General features: G+C 45.3%; 1 protein-coding gene across 10 annotated transcripts in view; it reads right to left on the bottom strand.

The window, feature by feature from the left end:
* Positions 1-14,956, bottom strand: part of SFMBT2 (Scm like with four mbt domains 2) — a 231,323-nt gene that overhangs the window by 119,371 nt on the left and 96,996 nt on the right. For 8 of the 10 annotated variants that reach the window (XM_058681954.1, XM_058681953.1, XM_058681956.1 and 5 more), the window contains 2 exons: positions 2,217-2,305; positions 287-533 (listed from right to left, as the gene is read on the bottom strand). The exons of 1 other annotated variant lie outside the window; for it this stretch is intronic. In XM_058681954.1, coding sequence (XP_058537937.1) covers positions 287-533; positions 2,217-2,305 — 336 coding nt within the window. The remainder of the gene's footprint in view (positions 1-286; positions 534-2,216; positions 2,306-14,956) is intronic. One more of the 10 variants, XM_058681960.1, reaches the window with a different exon arrangement.

Below are 14,956 nucleotides of genomic sequence, written 5' to 3'. Positions count from 1 at the left end.
AAGAAAAAGGGAGAATGTGACCAAGCCCCAGTCCACTGGGCCTTTCATTTGCAAACCAGGGATTCCAAAGGAACTAGATTAAACTTCACCGCAGCCTCTGCTGCTTTCCCCTCGTAAAGTATTATTACCTGAGGCCTTGAGTTCCGTTTTCTACAGAAAGTATTCTTAAGTTAAAAGGCCCAAGATGCACGTACACGGACCCGAACAAAGTCTCCAGAGGCGTATCCAGGAAAATACCACACGTTTTTCCCAAGTACTTCCCAGCAGCCTTAGCCTCGGCCCTTACCTGAAGGTGGGTCCATTCTGTACTTATTCTCTTGACACCAACCAACTGGTCGAAGTCTGTAATCCAAGTAAAACAACCACTGGTCATAGGATTCAGTGTCCTCCAATCCCACATAGCGAAGGCGTAATCTTCCTCCAACATTTTCAATCACACTAACTATCCAGTACTGAAAAGGGTTGTGAGAGTCCTGAAGTTCTATTAAGGAATCAACTGTAATGAGGTCTATAGGGCCTTTCCCTCGCAGAGGCTGTTTAAACAGAAGCAAAACTCCTTATTTTAAACTTTATGTTGAGGTTCTCATGGAAACAGATGACAGCAGAAGATAATATTTTCTCACACCATCATCCAAGCTACTGGCAGACAGTCTGGTGTTTCCCTCCTCCCCCCTCCTTTCCGCGCCCACGGCCCCGCCCCTGCCCGCTTCCCCACCACCCCCCCCCCACACACACTTGCACATCTCACCCAGCCCTCTGCCCGAAGACACTCGCAAGTAAACAGAACGTAACAGTTTGCGCTCTCGTTCTCACCAAACAAATCACCCTTCCCGGATAAAGCCGGGTTTGCTCGAAATAAGCATGCTTTTAAGGAGAGTTGCACCCAATTTGCCTCGAGCTGGAAAACATGTGGTAGTGAAATGTCTACTTTTCCCATAGACAGATGTATCCGCTATGGGGCTATCACTTCGTACTGTGACCCAACAGACATTTATCTTAAACTGGCTACCACTCTAAGGATTAAGACTCTCTCATACTTGTGTGAAGAGGTGTAGATGGCATGTTTATTCCACGTTTAACGATCGGCTACATTCGACAATAATGTGAAGTTATTTCTACACCTGACCCGACAGTTAGTTTAGAGACGATATATAATTACGGCCCCGTATAAGCGACCCTCTCAGCGTTAAGTTAGGACGTGAAAAGGGTGTTTGTTCAGTCAGCCGTGAGGGCAAATACATTAAAAAAAAAAAAAAAAGAATGAACAGAGAAAGACAATTTGTCCTTCTGAAAGGGTGAAGAACCATCATTTTGATTTGTTAACCAAACAGTTGAATTAAGAGCCATTAAGATAAGCAAACACATTAGGCAAAATCTTCACAAAACAACACCGGATAACTATATATCACACAGCAGTGCTCCAAAAGTCAATGTCATTGATGAGAAGAGGGAAATTTACGGTTAACGTTAAGAGAATAATGAGTGTCAAAATCCACACCGTATTCCTTGTTATTTACTATGTGTTTCCCCTTTTGGGGTGGGGGGGGGGCATTTTTCAAACAGATTTGGTAACTCAGTAATTATTTTTGACAGTGCACTGTTCCTCCTATTATATATGGTAAATATTTAAATGCTTTATCACGAAATTATTGTTAAATGAACCATCAAGGTTGCAGATTAAACTATTTTTTTCCTTAGTACCTTAAAAATACCTTAACTGCACTGAAATATTAGCCAGTCCTCCCCTTGTTTTCATAAGGGGAAGCTAATTCAATTATTATGTAACACCTGTGTGTTATCATCATGAGGGTATACATCCAAGAATGGAGTAGTCAATGGAACCACTTATCGGTATACCCCAAGACTACACCAGAGCACGTATATTTAGTGGTCACCTCCATAAGACCAGTTATTCCACGGGACTTTATATTCACTAATATAGGATGGAAACTTAAATGTACAGGAGAGTGGAAAGATATCCTAACGTTATTATTGAAAGACGTGAGGCAAATTTTCCACTTATTGACTGGAACACAGGTGAAGTGTCTTGAGTGCCGTAAGATTAACCAAAGCAACTCATGAAACAAACAGGAAGTGAGGCCATTTGGGTGGAGACATCCGCACATACACATGCACCTGCCGAAGGATATATGCAAAGGCACTCATGTAACTGTCATGCTTCAGACACAGAATAGCTGAATAACAACAATACATACACCTTCCAGGAGGCTGGCGGGGGCCGTCCGGGAACCAGTCAAATCACGAATGAGGAATTCTGTCCAGTCTGTGTACTTCTCTTTGATTGCTGGCAAGACAAAAGAAGAAAAAAAAAACAACAACAACACTTCAACACAGCAGGGGAGTGTCCGAGAAGTGTCACATCACAGCACTTCCCAGGACACGCGTGTGGTTTTTGATACTTTTCTTAATTTTAAGCACCAGGCTTCAGTTCTAAAATGAAGACAAGAAATCTGTCATCAGCGGGTGACTTCATGCCTCCGGTGGGCCTCGATTTTGCTGGGTATCCAGGGGGCTGAAGAATACGGGGCCCTGTTGTCTTAGCATCTATTCAGAAACTTCCGTGGGCAAAAAGAAGATACTGTCAAGCACAAAATTGGGGAGGTCCCAAGAAGAAAGGGATCCGTGAGGGGCAGAAGAGTCAGGTGGAAAAACAGCCACAGGCTCTGAAGGACAGGAAAGGTTTTACAGGTGGAGAAGAGGAAGAAGGGATTTTTGGACTGAGAGAAGCAGCTGAGGGGAGGCACAGGGAGGGAGACGTGGAGGAGGAGGCAGCGTCCAGTCCGGGGGAGGGAACGGTGACACACGCCACGCGGCCGCCCAGAAAGCCAGCATGAACACTGAATAAACGGGAAGTCGCTGCATAAACTGAATCTGCAAACAGCATAAAGGCTCGGATGGAAACACAAGAGGCTAATGGCAGAGAAACCCAAGCGGAAGCTAGTGCAGGTCTCTAAGTACCAAAGTGACGGCGCCCCAAGCAGCGGGGACCACACCCAGGACAAGGAAGGACTTGGCCGAGACATCTCTGAACAAAGGAATAGCAGACGCGGAAGTCAACAGTCAACAAGCGCCTAGAACCCAAGGCTTGAGGAACACGGCACTCCTGGCCTAGCTCCCAAATCGCAGATGTCCAAAGGCTTCGCCAGGTTACGTCCACACCCAGGAGAGGCCCCGGACCTTCCCCGGGGCATCCCAGGATTCACAACGCCAGGAACAGAGGGCAGCGAGCCTCAGATCCCCATCCGGCCACTCTGTGGATCCCACGGAGAGCCGGCCGGCCCCGGAGCCCGGCCGACGATACATTCGCTACTTAGCTTTCGTGAGTTGCTTGTGCTCTGCAAAGGCATGAGACAACCATTTCTTGCTCAAGGGGCGCATGGGCGGCTCAGTGGGTTGAGCGTCCGCCTTCGGCTCAGGTCATGATCTCCGCGGTCTGTGAGTTCGAGCCCCACGTCGGGCTCTGTGCTGACAGCTCGGAGCCTGGAGCCTGCTTCGGATTCTGTGTCTCCCTCTCTCTCTATCTGCCCCTCCCCAGCTCATGCTCTGTCTCTCAAAAATAAATAAACATTAAAAAAAAGTTTAACAGTTTCTTGCTCAAACTGAAACGAACAGAGTCATAACAGAAGGCAACTAGGACGTAAAGGTATGGAGGGAAAAGGTTACGTCATGGCCTGAGGGGGCCTCTGGACTCCGTGGCTGGCTCTGCCATCACTGGCTGTAACTTTGAGTAAGTTACCCAATGTATCTCATGGTCTGTCCTCGTCAGTATAACGGTGCTAACGACATTTCTGCTCAGGGGATGCTATAAGGAGTAATGGAGAAACATATGTCAACAAAACATAACCTTACCAGGCACGTACCAGGCAATTAATAAATCATAGCTATTGTTTCGTTGTGAGTATATATGAAATTATTAAGCACGCTCACCAAATATTTATTGCTTATCCCACAAATTTCAGATCAAAACCATGAGTATGCTTTGCATGGCTACCATCAGGAGGGGAAAATGGCAGCGCCTGCCACTTCAGTCTCTAACCTGCATCTCGGCCAGGATCCCCCACCTGCACCTGTTCATGATCGTGAGACCAAGAGAACAATCAAAGTGGAAGAATCCAGGCAAAATCAAATGGATCCAGACAAGGCTGAAAAGCCCAGCTTTAAGCCATACAGTGTCCTAACCCTGGCCCTGATTAAACAAACAACAACTCACCCGTTCATCAACTTTCGCCACTAGATTTTTATCTCTAATAAAACACCATCTTCCTTATTTTATACATACACACTCGTAAGGAAATGCATCCGTTTGGGGCAAAACCTGTACTGTGCTCTTCTCCATCACTGGAAAGTGCAGCAATCGGGGCGGGGCGCCTGGGTGGCTCAGTCAGTTAAGCATCCGACTTCAGCTCAGGTCACGATCTCACAGTTCGTGGGTTTGAGCCCCACGTTGGGCTCTGTGCTGACAGCTTAGAGCCTGGAGCCTGCTTCACACTCTGTGTCTCCCTCTCTTTCTCTCTCCACCCCTCCCCTGCTCAGACGCTGTCTCTCTCTCCCTCAAAAATAAATAAATGTTAAAAAAAAAAAGTGCAACCATCATTTTTCAATGCTATACCCATTTCTAACTTAGCCCCTTGCTATATACAAAATGGGTTGTGTCCCCCCAAATTCATATTGAATCCCAACACCCACGATGACTGTGTTAGAAGGTAGGACCCTCAGGAGGTAACTGGGTTTAGAATAGGATTAGTGCCCTTATAAATGAGAACCCAGAGAGTTTCCTGGCCCCTCCCACCACGTGAAATCACTACAAAAGACACCAACTATGAACCAAGAAGTAGAATCTGTTGCCGGCTTATCTGGATCTTCCAGCGTCCAGAACTGTGAGAAATACATTTCTGTTGTCTATAAGCCACCCACTGGGTGGTATTTTTGTTACAGCAGCCTGCATGGATGGAGACAGCCCTCCTACACGCCTGCAGTTACTGACAAGACCAACGAGCAGTGGCGTACGAGACAAACGGATTAAAAATTGTATTCACCTTATGCTTTACAAAGCCCTTTAACTTACTCCGTATCTTTCGATCATCATAACAAGGCTCTGAGGAGGATGTTCTTAAACTAACTTTTTCCCAAGTTCACAGAAAGAACAAACGTCAGAGTCAACCTCAAACTCAGGCACGCAGATGCCAATCTTACTAGGAATCTTTCCGTGAGACTCTGTGATGCTCAAAGCTTGTGCACAGGGATAGGTCAGTACTCTAAATTGCAGGCATGATAAGAGATAATATGCAAATGACTGTCTAAACAAAAGTTTCGAGATCAGGACAATATACAAACGCACGCGGTCAAGATGTATTTCGTATTTCCTTACAAAAGAAGGACAAGCAGCGTAGTTGAGTGAAAAATGGTCCTGTACTTGACAGAATTTATGTCCGTATCCACTACGAGAAGAAAGTGCAGTTTTTCATGTAAGGGTTGATTCTGACTTCCACACAATCAAAGTTAACATTTCAGTTAAAATGTTTTAAATATGCCATCACTCTATGAAGACATCATAAGAGGCTGAAATTTAAGGGGGCTGAGTCACCACAAGAGAACACTAGGGACGGCTCTGAAATTTACACCTTGTGAACCGTCTACTCCAGAAGCCCTACGACTAGCCATTAATGTTTCTACACGAGACTCCGAAGCAATCTTTTATGCGCCACGGAACATCCGGACAAATTACTCTCCATGAAAAATGTATCTTAGCTGTAAAGATACGCCGACAATTTTTTATTAAAAAGCAGTAAGGAAACAGTTCTCAGGAATATCGTTACTTTTCAAAGAAAACCTGTTTCGGTCAACATTTAGTTCTCCAAATTCTAAATGCTCCAATGGAAAATCTATTCCAGAAAATACTGCCATATATAAAAACACTATGCATACCCGGCTACAATTCTCAGTCAATAGATTTATTTTAAGTAATCTTCAAGTCCGTTAAATTCTAGTACAATAAAAACGGCCCAGAAATTTGTTAGAATTCATTGCAATAGAAATTGATCTGTATTTTCCTATGTGTCCATGTAAGTTTCTAATTAGAAATTTTAAGACTGTAAAAGACTTGCATATTTTCATTTCCTACAGAACATCTCTCTGCAAAGACTCAAAATCAACTAGCATGGACGTAAGAACAATCTTTCTCAAACGGAATAACGAATTTCTGGCCCCATGGTCATTACCTTTTCCTTCAGATGCCCTACACCTTAAAGTTCACAAAACCTAAAACCTGCCCCACACCCAATGACATCAAATGTGGACTCTACAGAGAGAAAGAAATGATTAATAAAGTAGGTGGATCAAAGTCTGTCCACAACACTGGAATCATTTCCCCACGTTTTTTAACTTACACAGAGACACTCCTAAAAGTTCATAAGACGACGCTTTATTCATTAGAAGACTAAAATCAGGATCTTTTGACAACCTTCTCATGAACGTGTATTCAAGATTCTATTCAGTTTTAATATTATATAAACTTAGTATATATAAAATATATATATGTATATGTATATACGTGTGTGTATATACACACACATATATATTACCCAACACTGCTTTTTTAAAAATCCAAGTTACACCTCATGTTAACACCTCACTTTGGGGAAGAACCCACATCTTACTGAAGGAAACAACCATGAACATGAGTTTCAGAAAAAGAAAACACGTACGCACACGCACACGGACATCTTTTGTGAAGACATTTAGAGACCGCCCCAGATCCCAAAACGGCGAGTTCCAAATAGGGACATCTGGCCAGCTCAGTCAGTAGACCATATGACTCTTGATCTCTGGGTCGTGAGTTCAAGCTCCACATTGGGTGTAGAGACGTTAAAAAAAAGAAGGTTCCAAATAAAAGGCAGAAGATTACCATCATTTTTTTCCCCCAGGATTTGGGAAAACACCACACGTGTTGGACTCTCAGGCCCATCAAGCACATGTAAACAGAGAGAATTCAATGATCCATGACTCCTCGAAGAAGCTGCCTGTTGTGGACACTGGCTTGTGGGTACAAGCTGCCCATTCAGGCAGATGCTGTGCACTGAGACCCAGGCGGAAGTCAGATGGACACGCCTCACCTTTTCGTCCGTGTCACCAGCTTCAACACACAGGTCCACGGAGAAGGCAGACCGGCTACTGTCCTACCTTTCCGCTCCCCGGAAAGATGAGAATAACTACCAAGGAGCAGCAGGGCCGCATTCACTCAAATATACTCCTTTGTCTTAGGGTTTAAACACACACTGGCTTCTTTTGTTCTTTCTGGCAATTTTCTCAGTTCGCTTTTAACCAAAGCTTCTTTGGATTTCTTTTGTCGGCCATACTTATAACTTGCAATGGCTCTGTCCTGCTCTTTGACCGTTCCCTTCTTGCAGAGCTTTTCTTGGTTTTTGCCCTTTTCAAACCCTCTCGATACCTCCTCTCGAGGAGAGGATTTTCTCCTCCTGTATACCCTGCAACCTCTGATGTGGGGGTGTTCTGTTGTTTCCTTTTCTCCCTCCTTCTATCAGAGGTTCTCCTGGAGGGCCTGCTGGCCCCTGGTCACGCATCACCCTTACACCGTAGACCACACAAAACCCTGCAGGTGAGATTTTGTCCCAGAGCAGGGGCTTCTGACTCCGAGTGGGTGTTGCGTATCTCCCGTCGTTGAAGCAAACCCCCAAACTAGCCTCTCTGGTTCCCCCCAGACACTTCCGTCCGTTTCTCCAGAGATGAGCCTGGGGGACAGACACGGATTCTGGTCCTCGGTTGTCCCACCAGGGTGGGGACATAGAGCCTGGGAAGTGTTCTGACTGCAGACACCCCATTACACCTGGTGAGTGTACTGGGGGACTCCGAGTGAGTCCTGGTGAGTGCACTGCAGGGACTCCGAGGGCCCCCCCGCCAAGGATGTCCAGGGTGGTGGCAGCCCCCACCGAGTTTTGGCCGTCACCAAGCCTTCATCACCTTTCGAGCTGCTAGGAACATTCTGAAATTTCTTTTCTGCACCGGTCTCTCTTCCAATCCTTTCTGTTGTGGGTTTATGCATTTTTTATTCCTTTACTATCATTTTAATGGGGTCTCTGGAGGAAGGAGAAATAAGGGTGTTCAATCCACAGAAACTCCAGGCTCACAACAGAACTGGGGCTTCACAATAAGATGTCAGACGCCGCCTTGGACTTATCAGGAAACTGTTCTTTAATGTTGACTTCACTAAGGCAAGGAGGCAACAGCGGATCTTGAATTATGAATGGAAGCGCCTCTACTTACTATTAAGAGTAAAAGACTATAAAGTTCTTTCCCTTGGAGGTTTTTAAAGGGAAGAATCCACATTAATTTTGCATAAAGGGTTAAATTAAATTGTTCCCACAACCAGAAGATAAATTAAAATGACTCCACAGGTCAACAGGATTGATCGGCTCCTACCGTGTTCAACGGACCACATTACATACACCTGGGCTTCGAACATGTGGATAAAAGTATTCCTGTCTTCAGAAATAAACACGATGTAGATGAAGACATAACTCGTGAAAAATATCGAAATGTTACCTTTACACACACACACACACACACACACACACACACACACACATTCTTTGGTACTCGCCATCTATGGGTAGGAGGAAAAGTTTCGATTCAACCTTCCAGGGCTCTTTCAGTTGTATAAATATAGTTGAACAATTACAAAATGGAATATCCTTATTTTGCTCTGAAGATCAGGATTTCACAAAGACATAATCTAAGAGCTGTTGGAAGAAACCAACAAGAGAGTCATGACTGTAGGTCGAAATAGAAACCACGAGTGGTACAAGGCTCAGAATATTCTACATAATTAAAACATGGAACATTTAGGCCATGAAAATCATTAAAGCCTTGGTCAGTATTGGGGCGCCTGGATGATTCAGCCAGGTAAGCGTCTGACTTGGGCTCAGGTCATGACCTCACGATTCGTGGTTCGAGCCCCGCGTCGGGCTCCGTGCTGACAGCTTCGAGCCTGGAGCCTGCTTCGGGTTCTGTGTCTCCCTCTCTCTCTCTCTCTGTCCTTCCCCAGCTCGCACTCTCTCTCTCAAAAATAAACATTAAAAAAATATTAAAAAAAAAAAAAAACCTTGGCCAGTATTTATGCAGACTCTTAACAAGAAAGGTCTTTGCTACTTAACATTCTACACGTTGCTCAGAATTTTCCTCAATATTGGGAATGAGAGCAGGAGAGCTCCTCTGTGTTGAAATTAGCTTATTACGGGGTCATATGTGACTTCATGGGAGCTACTCCACTGGGCGGCTGTAAGCATTTAATGAGAAAAAGCTTCCTTGCAGTTACGACTCTGGTGGCACAGTATCAGCTCTGGGGAAAAGGGAAGTATTCTTTGATAATGCTGTCCATCATTCCCTCTTTAATGCATTAAAATGTTTATATAACATACTATGTTTTCCTCTAGAAAAACGTATATGAAACATCTCAAAATGGTGGGGTTTTTGTTTTGTTTTGTTTTTTGAGCTAGAAGGGGGGTGCAAATGGGGGAGGGGCAGAGGGAGAGAGGAGAGAGAAAGAGAGAGAGAGAGAGAGAGAGAGAGAGAGAGAGAGAGAGAGAGAGAATATCCCATGTGTGGGGCCCAATCCCACAACCCTGGGATCATGACCTGAGCCAAAATCAAGAGTCGATGCTCCACTGACTGAGCCACACAGGCGCCCCTCCAAATGATGTTTTAATTATACATGAACAGATTTCTGGCAATCCAAATTTAACTTTTAATAAACCTGCACATCAGATCATGGATATAAAATGACAACCATGGGGAAAAAAAAAAAAAGACACATGGTTGCTATTTTATTAATTTCAAACATTATCATTAGAACAAAATCTTTCTTCCAGAGCGTGATGATACTTTTTAGCCTTCTCATCCCTTAATTGCCTCTCCCCACGTTGGATATTAACGCTAATTCATGCTAACGATCGCATCTTCCAACACTGACAAAGTGGTACCGGAGAAGAGAATCAAAATCTGCCTTATGGAAAGTAATTCCTAATGTAAACCGTGACGGGAATCCGGTTCACTTTTAGCTTCTGCTCCTGCTTCCTTCCTCACATTATTATAAAACCGATCACCTGCTCCCTAGCGGTAACATGCAATCTCTCTAGTTACACTCTGCAGTCACAGCCTTAACACAATAGGATACGTCACGCGCGAAGACAGGCACTGGCTCAAGTTTGAGAACAAGACCAACAGTGAATAGGTTACACGATGCTTCCGTCATGAATGCGGACGCACAGCTACTTAATTTTTAGTGGACGCCACCGAGAGGGCGACCGATCCCGTGGTCTGCGTGTCGTCCACACCCAAACCAAACCTCTGCTCTCCGTGGCATGCACGAAGGCACATACACGCAAGAAGTCGAGCACGCGTGAGATAATCCTAACACCCAGAATTCCAGCCAGATCTCTTCCCGTCGACACTACAATCCAGCTTAAGCAACAGCTCTGCAACCTCACTTCCCTTGTAGTGACGTTACTCCTACGATTCACGCCGGTCACAGCTCCCTGGAAAATGAATGCATTCTGATCAGCTCTTACGGTATTTTATTCCCCTGTTTCAATGAGGCGAGGACTTCAGGACGTCTCGATGTGCAGCAATGCACTGTTGAGGGGGTGGGGGGAACTGCACAATACTCGAGGACAGGCCGTGCCATCCAGGGCAGGGGCAGCAGGGAGCGCCTCGAACCGGCGACACGCAGAGGGAAGGGACGCCTGTCCGAAGGGGCCACCGCCGCCGTCATGTTTGTTCCCCTTACTTAACAACCACCCACTTCCAATCCTGTCACCCACGTCGTTCACCTACCCCACCGTCCCCATCCCTGCCTCCCTCTGACTCCCTGTCTGTGCCCCTCTGAAACCAAAGCAGGAAGACTCAGCTCTGCAGCATAAAGAAAACCACTGAGCTCAGCAGCCACCTACAAGTTCTCGAATGACCCATCCCACAAAAACCGCCCTTGAACTCTAACCAGTCAATACCCTAATTCCTCTGCTCCCTTCCAAAACCAAACCTCGGCAAAGACCTGACTCTTCATTCACCATTCCATCCATTCAATTTCCGCCCCCACGACGACCAAGCCGCCCATTGGACCGCACGGCTGACAACGTCTTCTGTTAAACAAAGTCCTCTCTGGGCTTCTAAGTCATCACTTGGATTTTGTTTTTCTTGCTTCCTTCTCCAGCCACGCCTTCTCAGTCCCCTTTCACTTCCAACGATTCAGGATTACTCAGAATCTGGTCCTGGGCTGGCTCACTTTTCTTCTCACTCGGTGGTCCTTCCGTGGACAATTTTTATCCACCCACGTGACTTCAATCACAGCCGTGCCCCAAACCGCCAAATTTATCTCCACAAACCACACCTCTTTTCTTCTTATTAGAGTTTATTTATTTTGAGAGAGAGAGAAAGCACGAGTAGGGAAGGGGCAGAGAGAGAGGGAGACGCAGAGTCCAAAGCAGGCTCCAGGCTCCGAGCTGTCAGCACAGAGACCAACATAGGGCTCGAACCCACGAACCGTGAGATCATGACCTGAACCGAAATCGAGTCGGACCCTTAACTGACTGAGCCACCCAGGCGCCCCCAGACGTCTTTTCTGAGCCTTAGAATCTCAGATTCCACTGCCTGCTTCACAGATTTCCATGGGTTTCTGGAAGGCATCTCATACCTGTCATCCATCAAATCAAGCTTTGATCTTTTAGAGAAATATATTGATTTGTAAGAGCTCTTTATTTATGTCAGATATTAATTCTTTGTTAGATATGGCAAAGCTTTTGACTTTGAATATTATGTTCAACATGAGCCTTTTAAAACAAGGCATGAGATCCTTTCATGCAGCCACTAAATCTTAGAGTAAATTTCAAACTCCCAGACCTGGCCCGATGTCCTGCCTGACTGGCTCTCTCTTCCCCTCGCTCTCCACACTGGTATCCTCTCAACTCTTCCCTTCCAGTGGCCTCATTACTGGCCTCAACACCCTCCTCCGTTGGTGCAAAAACGCCTTCCCCCTCATGTGTCCCCAGCAAACTCCTGCCCTCAACCATAACTCCCTCATGGGTCCTCCCTAACTTCCAGGATCAGCTGTCCTGCCTCCTGGAGTCCCAGAGCCTTTCCATTCACAGCCTGAACACAATGTACAATGACACGTCTGTACTCATTTGCCTAATGACAGTCCCTATCTGCCTGCCCACTCCATCCGCGCTCAACACACCCAGTAACAAATGCATACAGCAGGTGTTTCATAAAGTCCGTCATGGGAAGTAAGGGCGGACAGATCCGATGGCTTCGGAAACCGTGTCTGTTTTCCTAATCTCGTGTTGAAATACAACTTGTCGGATTCCAACGAAGAACCACCGTTTCCATGGATATTACACAGACCTTTCAATAAAATACGACTTAACACCATAGCACGCCACAAGCGTGCACAAATGAGCTGCCGTTTCCTTCATTTGCCTGGCTTGCAACGGCTCACATGTGATATTAAGTAATCATTTTAGTTTTCAGTTGTGGCACATACAACCCAGAAAGCCAGAGATCCATCCTTTTAATTAAGCTGGCATCATAAACATCTGAGGAGGTAGGGCAGACATTCGGCATTTCTCTGGAGTTCTCCTTCTCAAGGAGCACACACTACAGCCCCATCAGGCAGCCCTGAACCTGCTCATTTCAGGCAAAGGCATCACCCAGAAGTCAAAAAAATACAAGGCAGCGCTTATCCAGGCCTCAACTGCTTCCCTGAAGTTCCCAACAACCTCCCAGCGCCACAGACAACCAAGATTTCCAAAGCAAAAGCCAGACAGATAAGAATCATTTATGACATTCTCAAGGTAGAACTCAAATTACTCCACACCGTATCTTTAAGAGCCTAGAAGGCAAAGACATTTCAAACGCAATCACCGTCCCCTGCTTAGAGACTTTTTATCCAATAAAACGTGGAATTTCTCCGATTCTAGCACATTCTCTCCAATTCTTCTCTAGCTGCCAATATCTCACTCTACAGGCATTTCTGCGATCGCTTCAAACGCGTTCCTGCTTTTAAAGAATATTCCTCCAAAGAGTCACTTTTTTTTTTCTCTCCACTAAGAAAAAACTTCCTACACATCTTTTATTAGTTCATGCTGCAGAGAAAGTGTCGGGACTGAATTGACATATCACAAAGGGCCAGGGCTCCAAGTTCAATGGAATAAGACACTTTTTTGTTAAAGACTTTTTTTCACAGGTATCTCTCTCCCACACATACTTGACTTATTTCTTTCTGTAAAGTTACTTTCTTTGCTGCAGCCAAATAGCTTCCGTTCAAAATTTTCCCAAAGCTTCCCTTAGGTGTAAGCTTTTAAAAGAAAGGAAAAAAAAACAAGCTTGCATAAAATTTACATTAACGTGCCCTCTGCATATATCTCATTACATGAGCCGGGGAATCTTTAGACGATTTGCACAATTGCTATCTGTAATGGTTTTATTTCACGTGTGAACGTGCCTGGGACACAAGTGCCCAGACACCTGGTCAAACATTAGCCTGGATTTTTCTGTGAGGATGATGTGGGATGAGATTTACACTGAAATCGATGGACTCTGAGTGAAACAGACTGCTCTCCCTCATGTGGGTGGGCTTCACCAAATCAGGTGAAGGTTTGAATAGCACAAAAGACTGACCTCTCCAGAGCACGAAAGAATCATGATGAACCGAAAGAATTGAATAAAGAGATAGTTCATGTTCATGGATAGGAAGACTGGATACTGTCAAGATGTCAGTTCTTCTGGAGTTCCTGGGTGGCTCAGTCAGTTGAGCATCCGACTTCAGCTCAGGGCATGATCTTGCAGTTCGTGAGTTCGAGCCCCGCATTGGGCTCTGTGCTGACAGCTGGGAGCCTGGAGCCTGCTTTGGATTGTGTGTGTGTGTGTCTCTCTCTCTGACCCTCCCCGACTTGTGTGCGTATGCACATGCGCATCCTCTCTCTCTCTCTCTCTCTCTCTGTCTCTCTCTCTCAAAAATAAAGAGGTAAACATTAAAAAAAAAAAAAAAAAGATGTGGGGAGCCTGGGTGGCTCAGTCAGTTGAGCATCCAACTTTGGCTCAGGTCCTGGTCTCACGGCTCAGTTCGTGAGTTCGAGCTCCGTGTCGGGCTGTGTGCTGACAGCTCAGAGCCTGGAACCTGCTTCAGAGTTTGTGTCTCCCTCTCTCTCTGCCCCTCCCCTGCTCAGGCTCTGTCTCTCTCTCAAAAAGTAAACATTAAAATTTTTTTTTTTAAAGATGTCAGTTCTTTCAAGATTGGCTCTAGAGATCCCATACCACCCATATGTTGGACTGCTAGGAACGTCTCTTAACCAAGACCCCAACAGTGAGGTCAGTTTCCTCATCCCAGACAGGCCCGTTACTACAGTTCCAATTTGACCAGTTACTATATCCCCTAAAGCAAAGATTCTTAAGCTGTGCCCATACAATTGAAAACACAACTGTTCCTTTCAAAGGAATCAACGTGGCATCTTTCCCCAACCCAGCAGATAGGAGACCCTACAACTCTGATTACAAAACAGCTACAGAGAGTTCGCTGTGTACCAAACACTAAGCCAAACGCTTTTGCACGCAGCGCCTCAGTGAGTGCTCCCCAAAAATCCAATGGACGAGCTACTCTAGTCCCCGTTCAACCAGTGAGACTCAAAGAGATGAGGCAGGCCTATGATCGGTCACAAATATACCAAAGAATGCATTTCCAACAGACAGACGTCTCTTAATTTACATGCTACGTATAAAACGTCAATCTTAGAATAACCCCTCCAAACATACGTATTGTGTAATCATGAGAATAAAACAGATGCGCAACACAAATTATTTCAGGAATCTAGGAAATAAAGACAATTACTCAACAAAACTTTAGATTCTGGGTCAGATTCCTCAAAAC

Source organism: Neofelis nebulosa, chromosome 8 (genome assembly GCF_028018385.1).
Source record: "Neofelis nebulosa isolate mNeoNeb1 chromosome 8, mNeoNeb1.pri, whole genome shotgun sequence".
NCBI classification, from domain to species: Eukaryota; Metazoa; Chordata; class Mammalia; order Carnivora; family Felidae; genus Neofelis; species Neofelis nebulosa.
This window is presented reverse-complemented; position numbering and strand designations above follow the sequence as displayed.